At 42.2% G+C, this 13,378-nt stretch overlaps 1 protein-coding gene across 8 annotated transcripts in view; it reads left to right on the forward strand.

The window, feature by feature from the left end:
• The first annotated feature begins 3,053 nt into the window (after positions 1-3,053).
• Positions 3,054-13,378, forward strand: part of LOC148025334 (uncharacterized) — a 226,239-nt gene continuing 215,914 nt past the window's right edge. For 5 of the 8 annotated variants that reach the window (XR_015693048.1, XR_015693049.1, XR_015693050.1 and 2 more), the window contains exon 1: positions 3,055-3,439. Coding sequence is in view for 3 of the 8 variants with exons in the window: in XM_087692373.1 (XP_087548499.1) it covers positions 3,241-3,439 (199 nt within the window). In the remaining 5 variants the exon portion in view is untranslated. Of the gene's footprint in view, positions 3,440-13,378 lie in introns of all 8 variants that reach the window. The other 3 variants (XR_015693047.1, XM_087692374.1, XM_087692375.1) reach the window with 2 other exon arrangements.

Raw genomic sequence — 13,378 nt, forward strand, 5'->3', positions numbered from 1 at the left:
AGAAGGTAAGTGATAGAGTGAGAAGATTCTCATTTAAATTCTTGATGAGGTTGGAAGAAAAGAAGCCCTCGGCAATCATAAGTAAGGCTAAGATAATGTAAAGCTAAACTAGTAGGGGGACAATGGGATATGCTAACTTGGGAAGATAAGCTCCTAGATCCCCATGCACTACTATTAGTTATTAGGTTGTAGAGGAGGTATGATTCTAAAAATCTTTTATGTATGCTTATTTACGTGTCTTTGGATGTGAGGCTTTTGCCATATTCCTAAGGATAAACACAGTAAGTTGGATCCTATATCAATGAAATGCATTTTTCTTAGTTATGGTGATGCATGTGAGATGGGCATTATGGGATCCACAAGCTAGGAAGGTCATTTGTAGCCATGATGTTTTTTCCCATGAGGAGAAGATGTGTAAGCAGTGAAGAGCACCCTACCACAAAACACCAAACGAACCACAAACCAGCCACCAAGAGAGGCTGCAAATGGCTTCCTAGCTATGAAAAGCTACAAGAAAATTATTCTTCTCACCAAGAATCCATGCTCTTAAAACACACAAGAGAGAGGCACGCAAGAAATTGATAAATTCTTCCATCCTCACCTTGGCTACCCGTGTGGGGCCCTCTCTTGACCTTGTCTAGGCTCTGGAGAAGTACTAGATCCATTCCCGAACCTAGCCATATTACCAACTCAACACGTCACGGGACACCCCAGCACGACACGGAACGCGACATGGATCACCACATGCTCATTGGTTTGCAGAATGGCCCATCTTGAGAGCAGCACATCATATTCATATCAAGAAAGTATGTACATGGTAGCCGGAGGCACATCAAGGGACCTTGTCATGAGTGGAGGGTGGAGCTATCAATGCGCATCAACACGACTCGACACCATGGGGTGGGGGAGCTACAAGACAACATCCAAAGGAGCTATCAAAGGATATGAGATAGTAAGGAGCCCTGTAAAGGGATGGAAGGAGGTAATCAAAGGACAATATGGGCTTAAAGAAAGTCCTAGCAAGGGAGATGCAACACTGCTATAGTGCCAATGGACCTTTCAACAAGCATTTGAATACAAATACCCTTCAATTAATAACAACCCTAAACATGTCAAATAGTTTGGCAAGCAAAGGCCTAGAAAAACAAAGGGATATTTTGAATGAAGAGAGATCAGAAATTTGTTCCATACAAGAGATCTAGGTCTAACATAACCTCGATGAAGAGGAAGGCAATTGGATGGAGGAAGCGCTTAGGGGAAACTTCTAGTCATGTCGCCTTCTTCAACCTGAATTGGGCCTACTAGGGTTTGGAAGTCATTAGGAAATCACAAGGGGAAGCCAACAATCAAGATGAGGTTGAGGAGGGATTTCCAAGAGGAGAAGACAGAAATCCCTATGAAGGTTCAAAGAAAATGGAAAGAGCAATATCTACATGCAAGTGTGAGTGTTTGAAAAAGAAGATTGGTTCCAGTGTGGAGGGTCACTCCAAGCCAACAACAAAACCTATTTCTGTGGAAAGTTGTTGCTAGGAAGTTACCTATGAAAGATAAGATTGGGAGATTAATGATAGTAAATTCATACTCCATATTCTGTGCAACACATAAGAAGATGGTGAAGCATCTCTTTTGGTTGTGGAAGGAAGCAATGGTTGTCTAGAGGAAGCTTAATGACTAGTTTAAAGTTGCAGGATTGAATGAGATGACCAAAATGAGATCAACGCTATATGAAGATTAAGGCAGACCTGATGATGAGTCTCCTTTTTCTTCATCTTCTTCTTTTTCTTCTCTCTCTCTCTCTCTCTCTCCTTTTTCTTCTTCTATCTCCCTCTTAAAGTGTGTGAAAAACTATGTTCCAAAAATTTTAAATAAATATTTAATTGAAAAATATTAAAGTAAAAATTTTAATCTAACAGAGAGAGAGAGAGAGAGAGAGAGAGAGAGAGAGAGAGAGAGAGAGAGAGAGAGAGAGAACCTAGGCCTTACACACATGAGAGAGAGAGGGAGGAGGAATTTGATTAAAGGGAGGAGGGGGAAAAGAAAGAGAGAGATTATACGAAAGAGAGGTCCTACAATGAGAGAGATGAGAGGGGAGGGAGGGGCTTTTAATTAAAAAGGGGACAGAGAAGAGAAAATGCGAGATTACACGTGAGAGAGAGAGGGGAGGGGATGGGTTTTTAATTGAAAAATGGAGGTTTGGAAAATAGGATAGGTTTGGGAAGCCCTTTGAAGGTTCGGGGCTTTTTGAACCTATAACCAAAATAATATAGTAGTAAGATTTAATCACAGAGAGAGAGAGAGAGAGAGAGAGAGAGAGAGAGAGAGAGAGAGAGAGAGAGAACCTAGGTCCTACACATGAGAGAGAGAGAGAAGGGCAAGGGGAAGTAATTTAATTAAAAAGGAAAGGGGGAAAAGAAAGAGAGAGATTATATGTGAGAGAGAGGGGAGAGGGTTTTAAGAGAGAGAGAGAGAGAGAGAGAGAGAGAGAGAGAGAGAGAGAGAGAGAGCCTGGGCCCTACAATGAGAGAGAGGAGCTTTTAACTAAAAAGGGGAGGGAGAAGAGAAAAGGAGAGATTACACGTGTGTGAGAGACGAGGTGAGGGGTTTTTAATTGAAAAAGCGAGGTTTGGAAAAGATGATAGGTTCGGGGCTTTTCGAATCTATAACCAAAATACTATAATAGTAAGATAGGGGAGAGGTGAGGAATTTAATTAAAAAGGGAAGAGAGAAGATAAAAAAAAGATTATACATGAGAGAGAGAGGAGGGGGTTTTAATGTGTGTGTGTGTGAGAGAGAGAGAGAGAGAGAGAGCGTCTAGGCCTTACAATGAGAGAAAGGATTGGGAAAGAGAGGAGCTTTTAATTAAAAAGGGGAAGAAGAAGAAAAAAGGAGAGATCACACATGAGAGAGAGGGGAAAGGTTTTTAATTGAGAGTTTCAAAAAGAGGATAGGTTCGGGAAGCCTTTTGAAAATTCAAGGTTTTTCGAACCATAACCAAAATAATATAAAAGTAAGATCTTGTAAAGTCACTGAAAGAAACGCTTAGTGGTTAGGGAAGCCCTTTCGAGATTAGGGGCTTTCGGAACCTATAACCAAAATAATATGATAGTAAGATATTGTCATGGAAGGAAGCGCTTAGTGGCTCTTGGTTGAAGACCGTTGATAGGACGCTTTGAGTTGGTCGGGCGACTAGAGTGTGAATGAATTGATGTGTTGGTCTCATCGATCATCAGTGGAGTCTGGATGGGATCGAAGCCCTGGTTCTTTTACTACCTCTGTGTCGCGGTTTTATTGTTATTGGACAGATTCGGATCAAATTGCATTTGGGCCAAAGCAGGCAAGCTCAAACAGAGCGCTTGCGGAGTCGCCCAGCTGCAGGGACGCCGCCCACAACAAGAGGACAGGGCCATTTGCATCCCAGAGCTCATCATACCTGGCATCGGTAGGCTGAACCAATCAAATAAATACCCATCATTGGAATGTTACCTGTACATAATTGGAAGGGGCGAATGAATGAAGAAAACATGAAAATGAGAGAGAGAGAGAAAGAGAGAGAGAGAGAGAGAGAGAGAGGGGTAATCTTGTACTTTTTTTCTTAATTAATACAATTACCTTTTACTGGAAAAAAAGACAGGGAGAAGGAGAGGGGTTAATTGTTGTATTTCTGATGTGATCAATATAAATACTCATTTAAAAAAAAAGAGAGGTTTATTGTTTTAGAATACTTTTGGATTCCTGGGGGTACCATAAGAGGCTTATTGTTTCCACATTATTCATGAATACTTTAAGATTCCTAGGGTTCCATAAGATGATCATCACCATAAGATGATTGATGATTAAATATGGGTAACTTGAGAAACCAAATAAAATTTGGTATTCTCATGGTAGTAAGGCTAAGTTGTGCGATTGCTTCAGTTTGTGGAAGGATTGGTTGCTTCAATTTGTGGAAGTCTAAGCTTTTTTACTAGAGGAAAGTTTTTATACGGAGGCTTCTTGTTGGGGTCTTTGACAGGGATATGCTGCAGTGTTGCAAGATCTCCAATGATAGGTGCAATAGGGGTATGTTGCATGGTTGCACGGTCTTCAATGGTAGATGTCTCTATCATGCAAGATCTCAAGTGGTAGATGTGTCTTCTATACTACATGTGATGAGAATCCTACCCGTCTTGTATGCTATTGCAAGATTTCTAGTGGTAGATGCATCCATTGCAAGATCTCCAATGGTAGATGCATCTTTTGTACTAAATGCGATGAGATTCTTAATTATCTTTTTGTTTCTCGTCTACTTGCTAGATGGTTTGAGATGTCATTTCCAGAGTATAGATATTAGTGGTATATCAACATGTAACCTTTTGATGTTGGGTTTCAGACAAGGTGCTATTCATAGTTAGTTGGAGCATACCTATCTTTTCCATTTTCTACATGCGATTGGTCTTTGGTACATCTTAGTGGACATGTCGCAAATAAATACTTGTCTACAAATAACAAACACGATCGTATGACAAAATAGAGGTTAATAAATGAACTCAAGAGGGTTAGGTAACTCAAAGACAATGAACACGGAAGATGAATGAAGAACAATGAATAGATAGAATGCTTGTGCAGTAAACACACTATGTAGGGTGAATACAAAACCTCAAAACTCCTGTGTCTCTAGGACCTTGATAGAGAGAGTGAGCTAGAGAGTGTGCCATCCTTTGTATGGATCCCAAAATGTAGTAGACAGTCTACAAATGTGTATGACAATAGCAAACCCAAATTTGTAGAGTTTGGATTAGTGTGGAACAAAGCTAGACAACTTAAAGGAGTAGACAATACATTGAAAACGAACATGATGATGCAAGCGACAACTGTAGCACAAACATGGTAGATCTGATGATGTGGCAAGTATGGATAATGGCAAGAGGTTGGAAAACAATCATGAGCAATGGAGAATCACCTTGAATTGTGATATTTGTCGGAAGGGGTGTGGGCAACAAATAATAGGTACCAACAATCTGCAAAAACAAGGATGGGTCGAGTGGTGGGCAGCTTGTCTATTTATAAATGAGTGGGACCTTCCAAATTAGGGTTTGACTTATGGGACATGGACACTTTCTAGGAACACTCAGACTAACCTTCCTTCTTGGATAGGGTGGTAAAACTAGATCAACCACTTCATTACAACAATTAATAATTGAGTATAAACTGAAATGCACACATTACCTTAACAATCTTGGACAATAGACACCTTGTTGGCCCCAAAACGGATGTCTCTTTTTGTATTTCTTTAACTTCAAGCCAATGGATCAATTATAAGTTAAGATTTTCCGATCTCCTTGGCTTATTCAAAAGCCCCTTGCTGTACAAACAATTAGTAAGCAATTTGGGCCAATTGCCCTTGGATTTTCACCTAGGACTTACACAAATGGAACCGCCAATTTGCCAAATGTTGCCCCAATTCACAATGGATGGCCTAGTATATGAAATCCTTGTTAATTCCACGAATTTCAGGTTTTTATTTTAGTGTATGATGCTTTTTCTTGTTGGCACAAGTCCCAAGGTGGTTGCTAAATCTTATTTTTTGCAGAAATTTAGGGTTTACAGCTCTGCTATTCACTAAATTTGGCTGAGATCTACTCAAAATGGGTGAGAAATGCTGAGATATTCTAAGAAGGGGTTGGAGAAGGTGAGAGAGAGTCAAGATGAGAAAGAAATCTGATTTTCTTTGTGAGAAATCCCTAAAATCTGCTTGCTGCCTGCTGCAGCTTGCATTTAATGTAGCCACCTATTGCCAAGCACCTCCAAGGTGTTGCCACCTAATCAGCAATGCTATTGCCAGCCCCAAGAAGGCGTCTCCCTGCTGTCCCCTACTTGTTGAGGTCTCCAGATGGCTGTCTTCTGTAGCAAGTTGCTATTTGTTGATTATAAAATGGACTAGTAGCTCTCTCTCTCTCCTTTAGGCTGTACATTGATTGAATGGCTGAGACCTAGTCCCTAAAACGTTTTCTTAGTTTGCATGGGCATTTATGCCAAGTGGCAACCTTTTAAACCCATTTTTTAGCATTATTTGACCATTTAATTAATTTTCAAAATTAAATAATCTTGAAAACTAATTTAAGCTCTTGTGACCCTACCCAAAATTAAATGGGCCATCCATAGTTAAATCGGCTAGACCATTTGCAAATGGAGTGGTCCCCAACTTCTGTTTACCCTTAGATTGGCATTGATTAATTAATTAACGCTAGTCCCTAGTATCACCATTGACATTTATTGGCCAAACAACTCTACTAGGGTCAAAATTGACACCAATAGACCACCAAAACCTAGTTGGCATAACTTATCACAACTTTAGTCCTTGACACCCGTTGAATCCTCGAGGTCATTGGCCTTATTACTATGAAAAAATTTCCATGTGCATCACATGTGCTAAACAACCTTTCATATTTGATTAGCAACTTAATTAAATGTTATTGGCAAGATTAAACTATCTCAAAATCTCATGTCCTCGTGAACTACCATGAATATGATGGATTTAGAGTTGACTACTCTCTGGCTAAAAAGAGATGAATGTGCTACCATGAAGATTGCCATGTGAACTACCATGAATATGGTGGATCCAGAGTCGACTACTCTTTGGCTAAAAAGAGATAAATGTGTATAGATACATGTTTACAAGAACAAAATGCTAATGCATGGGTTAATTCTAAGGGCAATGCAATAAGTCATGCTCAAGGAAAATATAATGCAATGGTGCCACTTGGACAATGCCCTCACAGGAAAATTATTCACTTATCCAAGTGTCCAATTACAATCATAATCATCTTGATGATACACATAACGATACAAAGTACATAATAATGTATGTGAAGCAAAAGTAATCAAAATGTTGTAAACATCGAGAGAAGAAAGCTATCGCCTCTCATCATTGGGATAGCGAAAGGGAAAGCTAGGGGGAACCCCCCTTCCCATCAGGTTGAAGTAGAAGGGGAGGGAGCACCCATGTTGATCATGGGGATAGCAAGTACTGAAGAGTTGGGCAGTTGACCACTAGTTTGGTCGAAATGTCTGTGAAATTATTCGATGATGGTAGAACTCTAGTAGATTGTGCCTAGCTTAACCTGCTCTTTGGTGAAATGGTAGTGCTTTTCTATGTGCTTTGTCTTCGAACTAATGAGGGGGTTACTAGCAACCGGAATGCGATGGCACTCTTCTTGTTGTAGAAGATCATGGTTGTGTGCGAGTGTGCAATGGAAGAAGGAAATCGAACACAGAGAAAGAAGAAAATAGGAAGATGAAGGAAGAATTAAATCTGCACTGACTGAAATAAATGCTGAATACAGACCAATGGACTGATCAGTCCTACACGTAGGCAGATCTGGCCTGAAATGATGACGGCAGTAATAGCACCGGAGACGGAGGAGTGTGCCCACAGTTGGAGGAGCAGCTTGCAAAAGAAGTGATCTGCCCCAGCTAGCCAGCCTGCTATAAATAGCAGAGAAGGGCCAAAACTGGCTGACCTGATGCTGGCCGACCAGCTGCCATGGCCGATTGCATTTAATGCAGTTGGCTGCATAAAAAATGCACAAAAAAGCACAGCTGGTGTGGCAATAAAATCAGGGAGATAGGACAATGTCTGACAGAGTGGCCTAGGTTGGGGAATGTTGAAAATGCTCATAGAACTTGGGAAATGCACACTAAAATACTAGAGCTCCCATGTCTCTGTCAGACTTTGGCTGGTGGAGCTCACAATCGGGAGATGACAGACTGATAACACTAAAAGTGACAGGCTAACTCCCCCTCTTAGACCTTGGGAGTGTTTGGAGACCTAACAATCTCATGTGATGAAGCATAGAGGCCTTGAGCAAAGGCTTTGTGTCCGTAGTAGGATAGTAGGCCACCACTAACTCGGAATCCATGATCTACTCTTGAATATAGTGATACCGAACCTTGATGTGCTTTGTGCGAGCATGAAACACAAGGTTCTAAAGCAAGGGCACTTTGGTTGTCTACGCACAGCTCCATAGGTCTTGTCTGTGGAAAGCCGATCTCCACCAACAAATAACGGAGCCAAACTGCCTCCATAGGTGTAGAACAAAGGGCATAGTACTTAGCGTTTGTAGATGAAAGAGCCACAATAGGCTACTTCTTATTGCTCCAAGAGGTAGCTCTTGATCCAAGGGAGAAGGTTAAACCAATAGTGGACTGCCTTGAGTCCACATGACCTATCCCAGCAGAGTCACTCCATCTTGAAAGAGTGGCCCTCTCTCTATACATGATCCCCGTAGGATTGAGGCATATGTAGGTAGCGTAGAACGTGCAAGGTAGCTCTCCAGTGAGCCTGAGTAGGAGTCTTCATGAAAGAAGACAACAAAGCTACCACAAAAGAGATGTCTTGGTTGAGTATGGATCAACTAGATCAAAGAGCCGGCGAGGCATGTGTAATGGGTGGCGTCACTAAGGGGATCTCTTGCTACCAAAAGCTTGGACTTTGGGTCCACGGGACCTAAAGTAGACTGATACTCAGCCATACCAAACTCCGAAAGAAGCTCAAAGATGTACTTGTGCTGCGAGATAAAAATGCCCTTTGCCATTTGATAGATCTCCAATCCAAGGAAGAAGTGTAGGATCCCAAGATTTGTCATGGCGAACTCCTAGCCCAATATCTGTCCAGTATGATCAACCTTCTGTGTATCGCTCCTTGTAATGATGAGATTAACAATATACAAGATGACCAAGACACTCTTGTCCTTTGCAACCTTATTATAAAGATTGGGGTCATGATTCGATCGATGGAAGCCATTGTTGAAGAACAATCGATCAATCTCTTGATACCAAGCCCTAGGAGCTTGCTTCATGCCATGAAGGAGCTGTCAAGGGTGAAAGGGGAGAGGGTGTGGGAGAAGGAGGGGGAGGAGTTGCAGACGAAGAAGGGGTGCTAAGGGTTAACCTGGAAGAAAGGGGAGGGGTTGATGGTGGGGGGGTCATTCAAAGACGAAGAACCACTTGTAATAGAAGAACTATCAATAGGATCCTTGGAGGCCATAGCCTCGTCGAAGATCACATCCCTACTTGCCTCTATCTTTCGCATTGTTGGGTCATAGAGCCAATAGCCCTTGGTGATTGTACTGCAACCAATGAAGATAAGATTCTTCGAGTTGGAATCAAGTTTGCTCCATCTTTTCTTCTTGTCCACATGGACGTATGCCTTGCATCCAAAGATGTGAAAGTGGAAAATATAAGGCTTCTTCCCAAAGAAATCCTGGTAGGGAGTTATATCTTGCAATGCCAAAGTAGGTGACCTGTTGCGGATGTGAACTGTAGTAGCCATAGCCTCACCCCATAAGGAATGAGGAAGACCCCTGTGCTCCAACTTTGAGTGGGCCATCTTAAGCATGGTCCGATTGACATGCTCCACCACACCATTTTCAGATGGTATGTTCGGATGGGAATATTTTACCTGAATACCGTGATCCTTGCAAAACTCCAAAAATAGGTTAGAACAAAACTTGCGGTCATGATCAGCTCGAACACCTCGAACTTTAAAGGAGGTTTGCTTCTCCACAAACACCTTTCATTCATAGAAATGGGAGTATGCCTCACTCTTGTATTCCAAGAAATAGGGCCACACATAATGACTAAAATCATGAACAATCAGCATAAGATACTTGGCCTTCCCAAGGGAGGCTGTGCTCATAGGTCTACAGAGGTGAGTGTGAACCAACTCACGTGGTGTAGAAGCCCTCGAGTAGCAACCTGTGGATGAGGTTGCCTATATTGCTTGCCCCTCGAGCGATTGGGGTATAGGGTGTGAACGGGAGGGAAATTTGAAAGTCCCTCAACCATCTTCTTCCTTGAAGCCCGCCGAATAGCATCAAGATTTAAATGCCCATAATGAGTATGCCAAAGTAGTCCAAGCTCATGTGAAGATTGCATAGCAAGGGCTGTGAGTTTATAGAGTCCACCCTCGTGTGTACTTGTCCAAAGAGTAGCACCTAAAGAAGCATCCTCCACTGTAACTGCATCATGGGTAAAGATGACTTGGGAACCTAGGCGTGTAAGACCATAAATGGACAGAAGGTGAAAGCCCAAATCAAGTACATAGAGGACTTTGGCCGAAGAAGAATGCCTATCGGGCAACAAGGGAATGGTTCCCACTCCATGCATGAGGACTGAAGAATTGTTACTAATGGTGATGGATCCCCCTTTGAATCGCATATCCTGAAGCCAATTCTATCAGTAGGTCATGTGGGAAGAAGCCCCACTATCCACGAGCCAAGGCTTCTCCTCAAAAGAAGAAGCAAGAGCTATATCCTCCACCTCAAACAAGTGTACAAAGACAAACTTAGTGGTAGCGGTGTATCCTTTGAATCCTTGGACCCCTCCTTAGGCTTCAAATAGGGATACTACTGCCAACACTTCTCCTCAGGATGAGTGCTCTTCTCACAGTGTGGGCACTTGGGCTTCTTCTTCTCATCCTTGGAATCATCATTCTTGTCCTCCTGTTTCTTAGCCTGTGGCTTCCCCTTCTTCCTAGCCCGAGTACTTGCAATAAAAGCCTTTGTGGTGCCGGATCCACTAGTCCCCACCTTTCTGAGACGCTCATCATGCTCCAAGACAAGTGGTGAAAGCTCCTCCTAAAGAAGAGTATCTTGAGTCCTTGGAAGGCAGAAGGCTGGTATAGAATACATCGTATGTAGAAGATGGTAGTTGAGTTAGTAGAATCATAGCCATATTCTTTGAAGATATCATCCTCACGAGGGACCTAAGCTTGTCCCGCATATTCTCTAGTTTGTTGATGTGATCCTTCATGGAAGGAGAGTCATCAACACCGAGCATCCGAAGCTTCTCCGGAGATCCTGTGGGAAAATGTCTTTTGATAATAAAGAGACGCAAGCTACTTCCATACCTTCGCTAAAATCTTCAATCTGCGAATATGAACCGAAACAGAATCCTATAAACTCATAAAGAGGAAGGATTGGGGGCTCTAGAGTTGAGCTGATTCCAAAGGGTTGCATGATCCATCGATGACCCAAGGATAGGATTCTCCACATGCCGAGGAATTGGAAGAGAGAAACTCCCAAAGGTTGAAGGTATCGAGAATACACTCCACCTTACATGATCATAGTGAATAGTTGGAACCATCCAACTTATCTTCTTTGGGCAAAGAAGGAAGCACAGGCACCTATACAATGGGTACCGTGTAAGGTATCTTCAGGCTGTATAAGAAACATGAAGGGAGGAAGAAGGAGAGAGGTGCTCTGAACGGGGAGTCCGTACAGGGGACTCAAACCTTCAATATTCTAGCCGTCACTCTGAAGAATGATGAGAGACCTTATCCTTTGACTTAGTAAAGCTGAAAAACTGGTGTGGAGACATCTTCAAGAACTTGCAATCACCCCGAAAACTGTGTTTGATGAGTAGACAGCAAAAAAATAGGACAAATCAGGTGTTGCCTGTACCCAAATGGTATTGCTTGCACCTAGATGGTATCGCCTATGTCTAGGAGCTGTTGCGAGTGTGACATCTCCAAGAAGTTGTTGCCTACAATCAGGGATTGTCGCCATTGGGGAGAATTTGCGGTTTACTGATGTTACATGGCTAGAAAGGCAGTTGCCAGGGCAGTAGAGAAGATGAGAAGTGGGGGGGGGCAGTCGCCTAGTGCTGGGTAGGCTATGTTTGCAGCAAATGCAAATCTGATGAAGGTTGCCAGTCAGTTCGGGGTGGTCTTTGTAATAAAAAGATCCTCTGTGATCTCTCCTTTGGCGATGATACCATGTGAGAGTGCGCAATGGAAGAAGGAACTAGAACACATAGAAAGAAGATAGCAGGAAGATGAAGGAAGAAAGAAATCTGCATTGACTGAAATAAATGCTGAATACAAACAGATGGACTGATCAGTCCCTGCATGCAGCTTGAGGCATCAGTGAGGGCACTATATCTGGCCTGAAATGATGACGGCAGTAGCAGCATCGGAGACGGAGGAGTGTGCCTGCTGTTAGAGGAGCAGCTTGCAAAAGAAGTGATCTGCCCGAGCCAGCCAGCTTGCCATGTATAGCAGAGAAGGGCCAACATTGGCCAACTGGCTGCCAGCTGGCTGACTTAATGCAGTTGGCTGCATAAAAAATGCAGACAAAAGTATAGTTGATGTGGCAATAAAATTAGGGAGACATGACAATGTTTGATAGATTGGCCTAGGCTAGGGAATGCTGAAAATGCTCACATAACTTGGGAAATGCACACTAAAATGCTAGAGCTCCCATGTCTCCATTAGACTCTAACAAGAGCTAAAATTGGGAGATGACAAACTAATAACACTAAAAGTGATAGGCTAACAGGTTGGAATGTCACATTGAAATTGAAGTGTTGTCGGTAAGCTCCTTAGATAGACAACCTTTGTGGTGTTGTCATAGAGCACCCTATACTCTGCGTCGGTAGTGGAGGCAGCCACCATCTTTTTAGTAGTTGAACTATACATTGGGAGATCAAGGGAGATGTAACCGCCATGGGAATGTTAAGTGTCAAGATGTCCTACCTAATTAGAATATGTGTACCTTTGCAAAAGTAAACCATGACCATATGTTAGTCCATCAAAATAGGTATATTGAACATAACTCAACACATGTACGCATGCAATCCAATGTGACATTTTAGGTGCATTGAAATATTGACTGAGCAAAGACACCGAGTAAGCTAAATTTGGCTAAGTATGAATCAACCAGAGGAGTTTCCTTACCATAGAGCTAAAATTGTGCTCATTGAAGGCGGATCTTGGGAATCCTTAATAGTTTCACTATGGGATCTTAGAGGCATCACAAGCCATGTTTGATTAGTGCAATACTGTTCAACTAATTGAAGGGTATATTTTTATTGAGATACAAAAATCTCATCCTGAGATTGAACTACCTTCATGCCCAATAAGTAGGATAGTTGACCTAGGTTAGGCATCTTGAATGTGGTGCAAACTTGGGCTTTTATATTTGCAATAGTAGTAGAATCTGAGCTTGTAATGAATACGTCATGGTTCATAAGAGATATAGCTAACCCCTTTTGGGTCATATGAGGTAGAATGGTAACCATCAGTTTTGAGGAACTCATCCATTCTATGGAACCGTAAATGCAATGCTTGCTTCAGCCCATAAGGAGCTTTTTGCAAGCAAACTACCTTATCTTTGTGGTTTGAATGAGACTTCCTCATCCAAATAGCATTCAAAAAGGCACTTTTGATGTCCATCTGATAGAGCGGCCAACTGTGGTGAGTTGCTAGTGCAACTAACAAGAAAAATGATGTCAGTTGCATAGTTAGGGCAAAGGTCTCTTCATAGTCAACACTGTGCTTCTCTCGAAACCCTTGCACCACATGATCCACCAAGGTCTAGATTTTGTTTTGGTTAGTGCTCTC

The sequence above is a fragment of the Lygodium microphyllum genome, chromosome 14, assembly GCF_053477565.2.
Source record: "Lygodium microphyllum isolate KBCC chromosome 14, Lygodium_microphyllum_v1.1.10, whole genome shotgun sequence".
Classification (NCBI taxonomy): domain Eukaryota; kingdom Viridiplantae; phylum Streptophyta; class Polypodiopsida; order Schizaeales; family Lygodiaceae; genus Lygodium; species Lygodium microphyllum.